Here is a 12,920-nt window from a genome sequence, read left to right on the forward strand (position 1 = left end):
CTGAAGCAGCCCCTTATCCTACACCTGGTCACTGTGCAGAGACCAAGAGACCCAGTGCTCAGTCCTAAACAGGACATCTATGTTAACTCCCCGCCAGCATGCTCAGGGGACATGACAGAAGAGGAGGCGTAAAGAATGAGGGCTGCTGCAGAGATGCTGTCTTCTGGACATATGTTTATTGAAATCATGATCTCTCAGCAGCTGAGGTCACTTGCGTAAGGCCTACCCCAAGATCGAGTTAGCCAACATCCCAGCACAGATGAGGGAGATGATTGCCAGTCTAGAGTTTTATATTGAGGAACTGTGGGTACTGTGGGTAGTGGATAGTTGTTGAGGGATGGGGAACTTCTTGGTTGTTCATTGTTTGTTGTTTGAGATGGGATTTTTCTGTGTAGCCCTTGCTGTCCTGGAACTTACTTTGTAGATCAGGCAGGCATTGAACTCAAGACCTGTTTCTGCCACTGCTGGGATTAAAGGTGTGCACTATGACTCCCAGCCTGTCAGTCAGCTTTTTATGATCCACTCCCCAGCAACTGGGTACAACTTGCTCGCTGTGATAACATCTTCCTCCTTCTGGACCAGTGTCCCTCCTTCCCAATGATGACAGGGTCCAGTCACCATTGACAAACACCAATGGGTCTTTGTTGGTTTCTTCTCAATGTTTTATTTTTCAAAATATACAATTTATTTACATCTTTATTTCACAACTGCAGTTTTGTATATTTATCCCAAAATCTCTAGAAAGCTTCACCGTAAACAGTACAAATCATAGACTGGTCGCACTGCCTCTCTTTAGTCTTTGCACCCATTGGGTTTTTGACAAGTTTCAAGTAGTAATCACTTGTGGGTAAGAAAGGAACAAAAAGGAAGGCAAGATGATTTTTTTTTTTTTACATAAGCTCAATATATAGGATTAGAAAGGGCCGTCTGACCAGCTACTTCATTTGGGGCCAGATTAAGAATATTTATGTAGTTTATAAATAAGACTCGGGAGCAGTGAGGGATCTGGTTACAAGGAAGGACGGTCCAGGAGGAAAGGAGGGTAATAAGGCACCACATAAAAGCCCCTTCTTGGCTTCAGGAGGCACTGCTGGGAGGGTCCTGAGTGAGGGCAGGTTTCTACCTGTGCAGGTGGAGGCCAAATATGGCCGGGGCTAGGGTGTGACTCTCACCAACGCAGACTTCTCCAGACTCTGCTGGGGAGCCCCTTTGTGGTTTGTGGGGGAGAGGGGAGACAGAGAAAGCCACCGTTGATTCCCGAAGACAAGGGCCAGGGCTCCTGTCAGCCTTGTAGAGAATGCCAGATACCCTCATGCTTTCTGCCCAGGTAGATAAGTGCTGGATTACTTCCGCTGAAGCAGCTGATACTACAGCTGGTATCTGGGGTTGGCAGGGCCCAGAGCAGCTGTTCTGGGGTCTGGGAATGGCCTGTGGGAGACATCATGCTGTCTCTTCTTGGAATAGCCCTTCATTTACTTCTGAACCATCTTCTCTCAAGAAAGGACAGGAGAGTACGGATGTGGCCACAGGCCTGCACACCACGCTTCTGCTGTGGCACTGGTCCCTCTGCTGCATGGGGAAGCTCCCAGAGAGCCCAGGGTTCTAAGGCACAGGTGGGGTCAGTTTCCTTCATGCCCCTTGGGACCATTGTCTGGACCCTGAAACAGCACTGAGGGCTGAAGCTTAGGCAGAAATGCCAATGGGAAGGTCATTCTTTGGGAATGAGCCAGTCCCTAAGGGCCTCTTGGCTATCAAGAGGATGCTATCCTCACACAGTAAGCCAGAAGGGAAGTCCTGCTTTCAGGTCTCCACCAAGCCCCAGAGCTAGACAGAGCCCATCCTGCTTGGCCGAGCTGACCTCAGCAGGTCTGGGTGGAGGTGAGGGGTAGGACAGGGGTACAGGCTGGGGATAGACCAAGGGCAGAACAGAGGATCTAGGGGTTGTCACTGCATCTTCGGGTGGGCTTCCTCTGGATTGAGGGTGTGGAAAAAATAATCCCACAGTTTAGTGCTGATGCCAAACCCTGCAGAGGGAGACAAATGGGACAGAGGATGAGGTGCTGGCAGAAGAGAAGAAAGACATTTACCTGAGGAAGTAGATCTAGGGAAGACTCAACACCCAGGGACCAAGGACCAAACGCCTGTGTTTGTCCCATTTCCAGGTTGGCTTGGTCCTACCTGTATTCCCAGGTACTCCTCCCCCCCCCCCCCCCCCCCCCGCCAGCTTCCCTCTTCCTTGCTAGGACACGTCCATTCCTATCTGGGGAGTTGTTCCTGGAAAGCCAGCTTCCCAGACATCAGACACTGCTTTCTTTTCATTCAGTCTCAGCTTCAGTGACTCCTGAAGAGACCTGTTTCCTGAATTACAGTATTTGGGTTTGATGTGTCAGCATGGTAGTTACAAGAATCACTTGACTAACGTGTCCAGGGAGTGTGGCTAGGATTTCACTCAATTCAACCTATTTTAAGCTTTGATGTGAAGTCAAATATTTGACTCAGTTACTGGATAACTCAACTTGAAGCAACTATATTGGTGACTCTGCAGCATTGGTTTTATTATTATTATTTTATTATTATATGTACATTTGTATTTTTCCTGCATATATGTGTGTGGAGGGCATCAGATCCCCTGGAATTGGAGTCACAGACAATTGTGAGCTGCCAGGTAGGTACTGGGAATTGAACTCGGGGCCTCTGGAAGAGGAGCAGTGCTCTTAACCACTGGGCCATCTCTGCAGCCCCCATCAACCTGTCTTTTTAGTTGCAGATATTTTATAGATCAAGTATTTCTGATGAAAATTTAGCATATGAATTGGGATGTGTTCTCTGTACAAAACAGACTTAGTGTAAGAGAATGTAAGGTAACTCATATACGGTCTTTATATTAATTACAAGATGGTAATACTTTGTTTATGCTGGTTAAATATATTTTTTTTTATTTTTCTTTTTTCTGTTTTGTTTGAGACAGAGTCTCACTATATAGCTCTGGTTGGACTAGAACTCCCTATCTAGGCCAGGCTAGCCTGGAATTCACAGAGATCTTCCTGCCTTGGCCTCCAGAGTACTGGGTTTAAAGACATGCACTACCACTACCCAGCCCAATGCTTTCATGCTTTATTTTCTTTATGACACTTAACTACTGTCTGAGATAATCTTTGCCATGTATTGGTTTCCTTGCTTGACCCTCTCCGCATAGCTGTCTATACAAACGAGCTCTCTGTATAGGCCATACCCTGGATGGAGCCCGGCTCTTAGTTAGGGTTGAATCTGCCAAATGGGTCAATAAACAAAAAATAAAGGCCGGGGAGGCTCGGCCTTACCTGATTTCTGGTATTCGAAGTGATGCTTGACATGGTGGGCCTTCATGTTGTACAGGTAGGAACCCTTGTGTGGTGAGCCAAAGTGCAGGTAGTAATGAGTCATGTCATAGAGGACATAGCCCAGGAGACCCCCAGCAAAGATAATGCCTGCCACAGTCTCAGGCAGAATGAGCCGCAGGAACACATAGAAGAAGGCAATTACTACAGAGGCTGGCACTGGGGGGAAGACCAGGCGGGAGCCATCAAAGGGTGCCTGTTGACAGAGAAGTGAGGGTGTCAGAGGCAGCCCAAGGCCTGTTGCCTATTTGTGTCTATGGCATGCCAAAGTGGAGATGCTTCTTCTAAAGAATGGAGCAGAGCGGCCGGGTGTTCCAACGAGGGGATAGTGACCTGTCCTGCAAAGGCTTGGTATCTTTGTTTGCTTTGAGACAGATAAGTCAACATGCCTGAAAGACCCAGATAAAGTGTTCCATTCCTTACTTCATAGTCAGGATGGGACCTGGCAAACTTCCCAAGGGCACACCATCTCCTAGGACCACTTGGGTTCTGGGACTTGCTAGCTACTAGCCAGAAGCCATGACCTCAAATACTCAAATACTGAGCCCTTTGCTACAGGGCTTTTAGGAGACTGAGATCTGATGCTGTGTGGGAGAGTCAGGCATCAGCAGCCTGGGGTTAACACAGACTGTGGTGAGGGACCTTAGAAGTTAAGCATGATACTTCTCCCACCCGATTCCTCAACTGGAGGCTTCTTTGTTGAATAGGAGCCATAGAATCAGAGCCCAAGCCTTTGGCTCATGACCCTCAAAGGAAGAGGGCTGGTTACTCGGTTCCTTAATCTCCCCAAGCGTCAGCTTCCCCTGTGGAATGGGCCCACAGGCATGCCATCTTCAGAAGATAGCTTTACCAGCGTGAGGGTTTCTGTCTGTCTGTGTCTGTTTTGTTCATTGAAGTCTGGTTCAATACCTGGAGTATTTCAAGAACATTGCTGGGTGAGTGGATTCATTGTGAGCTTAAAGATGATGAGGGATTTGGGCGACGCGGGTGTGCACCACACTAGAGCATGTACACACCTGACACACACCGTCCCCACCTGGCTCGGATCACAATGTCCAACCCAGCCACCCCTCCGAGAAATTTCAAGCGTTCTTGGTTTCTGTCACTTCCAGCCCAGAACTGGATTCTTGGGAAGGCTCATGGGAGCTGGTGGTAGCCTCGGGGCTTTGCAGAGCTGGCTTCATGTGCTGGGGCCTACAGTGGGACCCCGCCCTGCTCACCTTGTGGTGCTGGCCATGCATGACAAAATGCAGCATGATGAGGTAATGGCTGTTGCTGGGGGGCTTCATATGGAACAGGAAGCGGTGGATGAGGTACTCCACGAGAGTCCAGATGAGCATGCCCAGCAGGAAGAGGCCTATGAACACGGACTCTGGCACCACCATTGAATAATCTGCAGCGGAGAGAGGTGGTCAGGGTTGATGAGTGCCATGCACACCTGTGTCGGGTGGCTCCAGAGTCCTTGACTTGTCACCCAGGCTAACTTGGGTGTTGTTGCCCTCTGCCTAGTAGCTGTGGGCAGGCCACACCAAAAAGCCCTGTAGTAAGGTGGGCTCTGAGGCTCTGTAGTGGGCTTGGGAAGGGTTCTTTACTAGATTGGTCAGAGAGCCAATGTTTCCCAATGAGGACTGTAGGAGGCACAGCTCTGGTTAAATGCTGGATCTCTACCTAGAAGGGTGACTCAGTGGCACAGGAGAAGGAAAGGAGACCATCTTGAAAGAGGTGCCAGAGACAGTAGTGGAAGAAACGAGCAACTGGGGACCGTGTGTAAAGGTCACATGGGCAGGAAGGACAGGAAAATCTAAATACAGAAATGTCAATAGACTTGAAATCACAGTGTCAGAGGAGAAAGATCAGCTTGAATGGATGTGGAGAGGCTGTCCAGGTTATCTTCAGGGTCAAAGTCCTTGAGATCCAGCCCTCTGGTGACATCCTGCAGTTCTTTGGGCTCTGGTCTCTAGGAGACTGCAACTCAAGCCCTTTCTGCCCTTGCCCAGGCTCCTCTGTGTCTGTCTCACCTTCTTGTGATAGTGTTCACTGTCAACCTGACTGGATTTAACATCTCCATGGAAATGCACCTCTGTGTGTTTCTGTGAGGGTGTTTCCAGAAACATTTATACTGAATGGGGAAGAGCTCTCCCACTCCCTGCCTGTGGGCATGAAATGACCAGTGGATTCATGCCCCTGCTCCAAGACCTCCCAGCTTTGATAGACTAGCCTCAAACTGGGAGCCAAATTAATCACTCTTGTCAGGTGTTATGTCAGAGCAGTTAAAAAATTAATTATACATCCTTCTTTCTACTGCAGTCTCTTTCTCTCTCTCTTCCTCTTTCTCTCTTTCTAAATAGCTTTATTATAAGATATAATCTTAAAGGGCTGGAGAGATGGCTCAGTGGTTAAGAGCACAGGCTGCTTTTTCAGAGGTCTTGAGTTCAATTCCCAGCAACCACATGGTGGCTCACAATTATCTGTAATGGGATCAGATGCCTTCTCTTGGTGTCTGAAGAGAGTAACAGTGTACTCACATTCTATCTATCTATCTATCTATCTATCTATCTATCTATCTATCTATCTATCTATCTATCTTAAGCAGAACATAGTGGTGCATGCCTGTAATTCCAGTAACTGGGAGGCTGAGGCAGAAGAATCAAATCATTAGTTTAAAATCAGTTTGGGCTACACAATGTGAGCCTGTCTCACAAAATTTTCTCGTACTACACATTTCGCCCATAAAGAGATAGTTCAGTGGGTTTTTTTTTTTGTTGTTGTTGTTGTTGTTTTGTTTTTTTTGTTTTGTTTTGTTTTTTTTTTTGGTTGTTGTTGTTTTTTGTTTTTTAGGAGATTTGGAGTTGTGTGACCATTATCATTCAAGTAACGGGACTGGATGTCCCTTCTCAGCTCTACTGTGGAAACCATACCTCTGTCTCTTGGATTGAAGCCATCATTCTCCAAACTCTCTATGACTGAGTTTAATCACAGGCTGGCAACCCCCAGATCTACACTTCCAGGCCACCTTTGGTATCTCCACATGGTGTACACAGGACCCCAGAACTAACATTCCCAAATGAAGCTGACTACCTTCCTCTTTCTCTGGCCCTCACCCCTCCAGGCCAGTTATTGGGGTGTCCTCCTCTAAGGACACCCACTTGTTACTAGAGCCTTAAGTTGTTCTCTTCTTTCTCTACTTCCAGCAGTGACCAGCAGTGACCAGGACCTGTCACCCCACCCACTTCAGATCTTCTTGGCAAAGTGAAAGCAGCCACTGGCAAGCGCCACAGAGTGCCTGCTTCCATTTATGTGAAAGTCCAGCCCAAGTGCATTCGTGGACACAGAAAGAGTGGAGGCCACTGGGGAGAAGGGTGGAGAACAGGGAGCAACTGAGTTTCCTTCTGAGGCGTTAGGATGCTTGGAACTAGATAGAGATGGTACCTGAACTGAAGGCCACCGAGCTATTCAAATTAAAACGGTTTCACGATATGTGAATCTCATCTCCATTGGCATTTGTCTGTTTCCTTATTTATTATCGAAATAGCCCCTCCATAAGCATATGGCTTGTTGGGGAGGAATATATAATTGTTTTTCCTGACAGCCTCTTCAGTGCTAAAATTACAGCCATGCACCACCATGCGCAATCTGTAATTTAAATCTATTTGTCTACCCACTCATCCATCTTAGTTCATTATTTTTCTTTCTAGATATTTATTTTTAAGTGTGTATGTGTGTGTGTGTGTGTGTGTGTGTGCACGCACGCAGGTGCACAAGAAAACAAGAGAGCTCTAATCTCTTAGAGCTAGAATTATAGAAAGGTCATCAGCTGCCTGGCATGGGTGCAGGGACTGACCCCAAGTCCTCTGTTAGAGCAGTGCTATCTCTTTAACCCCACATCATGGTTCTGAATCCCACTACTTTACCACCTATTGGCTCCCAAGGCAGACCTGCTTCTATACCTTGTTAAGTCATTCTGTGATACCTCATGGCCTTTAAACAAAGTCTACCCCCACCCCACACACATAACATTCCTTATCCCTCAAGTCATGTCCTCCAGACATGTCACCTGTTTGGAGGTCGAATCAAAACACTAGTGGTTCCTTAGAGGTGCCGTGTTGTTTTCTCCTGCACACACAATTTTGCCGATGCTCTCTTCCCTGGAGTCCCCTTGCCTTTTTTATCCCTGGGGATCAGCTCACGTGGCCCACACAGGTCCCTCCTTTACCCACTTCCGGCTGGCTCGTGTATCCTGCTCTGCCCTTGGGGACCACTCTCAAGCACTAGGTTCTGTACTGCCATTTTGGTACTTTGTCCCCAATTTGGTAAGTTTTTTTTTTATGAATGAGTTCTTCTCTATGTGTCCAGTGCTTAACACAGCAGGTTCACAGAGACTTATCAGGGGAGAGAAAAGGGGTAGAGAAAGACCACTGTAGGTTTGTGCCACCCTATGAGCAGACCAGGCTCAGAGGAAGACAGCATTGAGAGGTCCCTCTGAAGGACCCAGGTCATCTGTACACTGTAGGCAGTCCTGGGCACAATGGGAGGGAGAAATCCTGAGCAGATGGGAAACAGGAATAACCACTAGCTGTTTGCCTAGAGTCCGGTTCCTCTTATTTACATTAGCAGTCCCAGAGCTGCAGAGCGAGGTTCTGTCGTTTTGACAAATGGCTCCAAGTGAATCTCCAGGTGCTCGGGAATTACCCTTCCCCTGGGAATGAACATGAGATGCGGCTCCATTGGCTCCCATTGGCCCCCTAGGCTCTGCTGCTCTCTGAAGCTGGTGTCTTCCTTGAGCTTGTAGTACTTCCCAACACTCTGTTCTCATTTCTTTCAGGATGTCATTTGTCCAACAGCTGCAATGGGACCCCACTGAGTGTCCCTTTACCTTGCTTTGAGGGTTTTGGTTTTTTTTTTTTTTTTTTTTTTTTTTTTTTGCTCTGCCTGTGACTTGTGCCTTGCATGGAGATCTGCGGGCTGAGGAATGCACGGGGCAATGTGTCTCTCACGTCACATCGCTGGCACAGTGGCCACAGGCTCACTAGCCGGCCACACTGGACCTTTATCACACAGGCACATTTTAGCTGTCTGCAGAGGCCAGTGGTGCGTCAGAACCCTCAAATCATTATCCTGGCCATGCAGAACAGCCCTTTCCTATAGGTCAAGCCTCGACCCGCCTCCTCGCCCCAGCATCACCCAGTCTGCCCATCCGGAGGAAGCTGGTACTGAGTGGCATCTCTGGAGAAATCCTGCAGAGGGACCTGGGCCAAAGCTTTAGGGTCCCCTTCCCCCTCTGGCCTCCAGCCCCGGCTGCCCTGCCACTGTTGGTAATTGTTAGGGGAATGCTGGGCAGACAGTGGGCGATTCAGCGAGCAGGCTTCTAAGCAACAAGCCCTGTGCTGTGCCTGAGCTATTCAGCGTGGGCCGAAAGGGTAACCGTGGCTGAGTGGGGTGTGCACGGTAACCCTCTGGGCTCTGGGCTGGGTTTCGGGGGCACTTTCCACAGCTTGCTCACGCCCCCCCCCCCCATCTTGGGTGAGGCAGATAAACCAAGGGCCTCAATGCTGTGGGAAGCCCTTGACTTGCTGCCCTCAGGGGATGAAGGATGAAGGGAAGCCTCTGTGTGTGGAGAAAAGAAACTGTCTGGTGCATGTCAGGGACAAACTGTGATCAGACGAAGGAAAGTAATACCCTTCAGGTGCCAGGCAGACTAGCTGGTCAGGAGGCTGAAGTAAGCATCAAGTTTGCAAGCCAAGATGGCAGAGCAGCCATTCTGAGAAACTCAGTTCTGTGTTCTTTGGATAATAGCCCATGTCAAACTCTCTCTGTCCCCTGTCCCCTAACTAGAGGCTGGGAGAATAGCTGTTCTCCTCGTCCTAGGCTACAATGACCCTGAGTCACTTATTTAACTTTAGGGTAGGCTGGCTGGGCAGCGAAACCCAGGGGTCCATGTGTCTCTGTCTCCTGAGCTCTTGGCTCACACAGGCTCACCGCCCAGCCCGGCTGTTTATAAAGAATCAGGTGCCTGTGCTTGTGTGACTAACACTTCACCAACTGGATTATCTCCCCTGTCCCTTCCTCAACTGTATTTTTAATTAATTTTTAAAAACCCTGGGAGATAAGATTGCAGGCACATAACCATGTACTATGTGGTGTTTTGACACATGTATACAGTCTGGAATGACTTTGTTTCTGCAGCTCTGAGAGGACAGAACAATAGAGGAGTCTCACGGAAGTCCCTGGTCTGACACAGGTTCCACAATAAGAGGGGATCCGGTGTCACTGCAGGCTCAGCTTCTGTCCTGTGGCCCTTAGCTTTGAGGACAGTCTATGGTGCAGCATGTCTTTGTCTTTTCTCCCATGTTCTCCTCCAATCTGATGTGAGCACAGACTCATCTGATTTCAGCTGTGCCACCTCATACACTGCTTTCATGTCTGTCTGTCTATCTGTCTATCTATCTATCTGTCCATCCATCCATCTATCCATCTAACTATGTATCATCTACTGCTCTTGATATAGAGTCTTGAGACAGAGACTCATTATATAACCCTGGCTAGCCTTGGATATGCTGTAGTAGATGAGGCTGGCCTCCAGCTTACAGTAAGTAATTTCCTTGTCTTTGTTCTTGAAGCGCTAGGGTTAGAGAACTGCACCACCATGCCTGGCCTTCCTTTAGCCACTCAATGAGGAATTCTAGGCTGTACATTCTCTGTTATCTGAATTGAGACAGAGCCTAACTATGCAGCTCTGGCTGCCCTGGGACTGCTAATGTATATAAGATTAGCCTCAATTTGTAAGGATACTCCTGTCTCCACCTCCTACAGCTGAGATTAGTGAGCAGGGGACTGTACCCACCACATCTAGCATATCCTCTGTTCTTAATCTCAGGGAGAAGTTCCCTTCCTCTGTCTTTTTATTGTTGTGACATTTGATGCTACCATTTTGTTTAGTTTCTGCTCCTGTGATGCTCATTTTTTTTATCCATGGGTTGGGGAGGACAACTATTTTTTTCCATGTTAAGTCCCACTTTTGAAGTGTTTGTGATGTGGTTTTCTATGCCCATAGAAACTCAAGACCCCAGAGAACAGTTTCCTGCCTTCAAGACCCACAGGAACAAGTCGGGGAGAAGCCAGTTGTAGTGTTACCTCTTGTGAATGATGCGAAGAGCCGGATGTTGTCCTGGGTGAGGGTTCGGTAGTAGGACCAGCTGAGGTACAGCACCAGGGGCACCCAGATGATGGGGACACTATACCTGCAGGAGGATCATGGGGTGAGAGAGATATACACATGGAGGGAGGGGGAGACAACACGATCCAGCTTCCCTGAAGCATACATTTTAACTATGGTGGGAGGAAGGTAATGTGAAGAACTGTGGTACAAAGGGACAATGGCGTGAAGAGCAGAGGAAAATAGAATCAGAGCTGTGAGTCCGTCTGCCCCTTGAGATGAGTCTTGAGCAGAAAAGAATTATGGGATACTATGGTTACTGACTCTGGGCAGCTATACAGACACTGACCTCTTGTGGCAGCAGAAACTAATTGCAGGAAAAATTGTTTCCATGGGCATTATAATCTTCTAACCCTATATGGAAGTTTGGAAAAGAGCAGGTGCAGGCACAAGGAAGGATGTTACTCAGATAGGAGATAAAACCATGTGCAGGAATTGATTATGGATATAGCCTGCCCCACCATCCCCAATAATGTACAGAGTATCCTTCATTATAAGGAGAGACCCAACTGCTCCCTGCTTCTATATTTTACCGGTATTATCAGAGGAGAGGGGTGGCCCACTCCAGACCATGGAGTGCATGGTGCTCACCAGACAGTCTTGGAGAAGGCCTCGATGAGGTCTGAGTGGAAGAGGCGAATGGGCCTGGCCACTGGCTGGTGAACCCACTCATCGTACTTTTCTCCCAAGTGGCCCACCTGCCACAGGAGAGGTTTCTGCCAGTCCACCAGGTCCTGCAAGAGACAAATCAACACCTTGGGATTCTGATGTCCGTTTCCTCATCTTGGTTAGAACATCCTGTTCCTTGGCACCATCTCAGAGAGGGAAATCCATACCTAACCATACTGCTCCTTTTAGCCCCAGAATTTGGAATCCAGATCAGACCAAGAAAGCTGAGGCCAAGAACCATCAGATGCCAGGTCTGGGAGCCACTGGAGTTGCTAAGTTGGTAGGGTAAGTCTGGAGTTACCATCAGAGCTCAGCCAATGACTCAGACAGTGTCAAGTACAGCCGAACCAAGAGTTAGATAGGTTGAAACCTGCTGATGATGGCTAAGAGTCCATACTGGACTCCATACATACAAAACCCAATATGTTCTACATTGCTAGGGCCTACATCATAAATGAACAAGGCCCCTTTTCCTCCAGTGCCGACCTTCTTCTTCTTGCCCTAGATAATTCATTCATCCATTCACTGAAGTAATAACTCACTCAATCAGTTGCTTAACACTTGATTTTTGTGCAATTTGATTTTTGTGAGTATACACATGGGTGTGCTATGTGCTGGGAAGAATCAACATGTATGTAAGAGACCACTTTTGTTTCCACACAGTGTGGTGCTTAGCATGAAGACTCTGGAGTCAAACCTGGGTTCAAATCCTGGCTATATTAGTCAGTGTGTGACTTTGGGAAAATTATATGAACTTTTTGGAACCCAGTTCCCTCAGCTATAAAACAGAATAACAACAGTACCAGTGGAAGGTATTCAGCAGGGTGAAGCACATTAAGCTAGATGGTTTAGTGCTGATTCAAAGATGCCATAATCAGGGGCAAGAGAATGGGCCCAGGGCCCATATTTAGGGCAAGCGAGAGAGACTCAGAAGGTGATCTGGGATTTGTTTGTCACGTGTAAGATTTGGGCTAGGTGGGGAAGGTAATGGCAGAGAGCATACAGGCACAGATCTGGAGCTGAGAACAAGTGTGGTCCACATTACAGACAAGTTCCTTGACACTGCTCTGTGGATTGCAGAAAGAAACCTGCTGAGGGCTTAACAGGACACTCCATTCAGGTCTTGGACTTGGTGTTTCATCTACTTACCAGCTTTTCCCAGACACACATGATACAAGCCTCATCGGCACTCACGGGCTCACTCCCAGAGAAAAGATCAGAGACCCTATTTATTTTTCAAATTAAAATATTTATTTTTATGCATATTAGTGTTTCTGTGTGTGTGTGTGTGTGTGTGTGAGAGAGAGAGAGAGAGAGAGAGAGAGAGAGAGAGAGAGAGAGAGAGAGCATGGAGGTCAGAAAAAGGCACTGGATCCCCAAAACTGAAGTTACAGGTGGCTATGATTTTCCTGTTTTAACTGCAGGGAACTAAATCTCTAGTCCCCAGAAACCCTATTTGTATTTGTGACACATACACATACACATGAAATCACACATAGCTTTAAATCTGTGTTCTGATTTATAGAGTACAATATGCAATTATTAATAGGTTAACATGGACATATAGTGAAGAAATGTGTCCAAAGGTTTACTCATAGGATTACAGAGCCAGAGTTCATAAGATGTCTTACTTGTGGAGAACAAGATGTACTTGGAGACTT

The 12,920-nt window shown here is 47.6% G+C and overlaps 1 protein-coding gene across 1 annotated transcript in view; it reads right to left on the reverse strand.

The window, feature by feature from the left end:
- Positions 1-646: 646 nt before the first annotated feature.
- The window catches only part of Fa2h (fatty acid 2-hydroxylase), a 52,104-nt gene continuing 39,830 nt past the window's right edge, over positions 647-12,920 (reverse strand). The window contains exons 3-7 of the mRNA XM_034522513.2: positions 11,182-11,324; positions 10,509-10,615; positions 4,598-4,770; positions 3,321-3,573; positions 647-2,024 (exon numbers count right to left, since the gene is read on the reverse strand). Coding sequence (XP_034378404.1) covers positions 1,945-2,024; positions 3,321-3,573; positions 4,598-4,770; positions 10,509-10,615; positions 11,182-11,324 — 756 coding nt within the window. The 3' untranslated portion in view covers positions 647-1,944. The remainder of the gene's footprint in view (positions 2,025-3,320; positions 3,574-4,597; positions 4,771-10,508; positions 10,616-11,181; positions 11,325-12,920) is intronic.

The sequence above is a fragment of the Arvicanthis niloticus genome, chromosome 18 (genome assembly GCF_011762505.2).
Source record: "Arvicanthis niloticus isolate mArvNil1 chromosome 18, mArvNil1.pat.X, whole genome shotgun sequence".
NCBI classification, from domain to species: Eukaryota; Metazoa; Chordata; class Mammalia; order Rodentia; family Muridae; genus Arvicanthis; species Arvicanthis niloticus.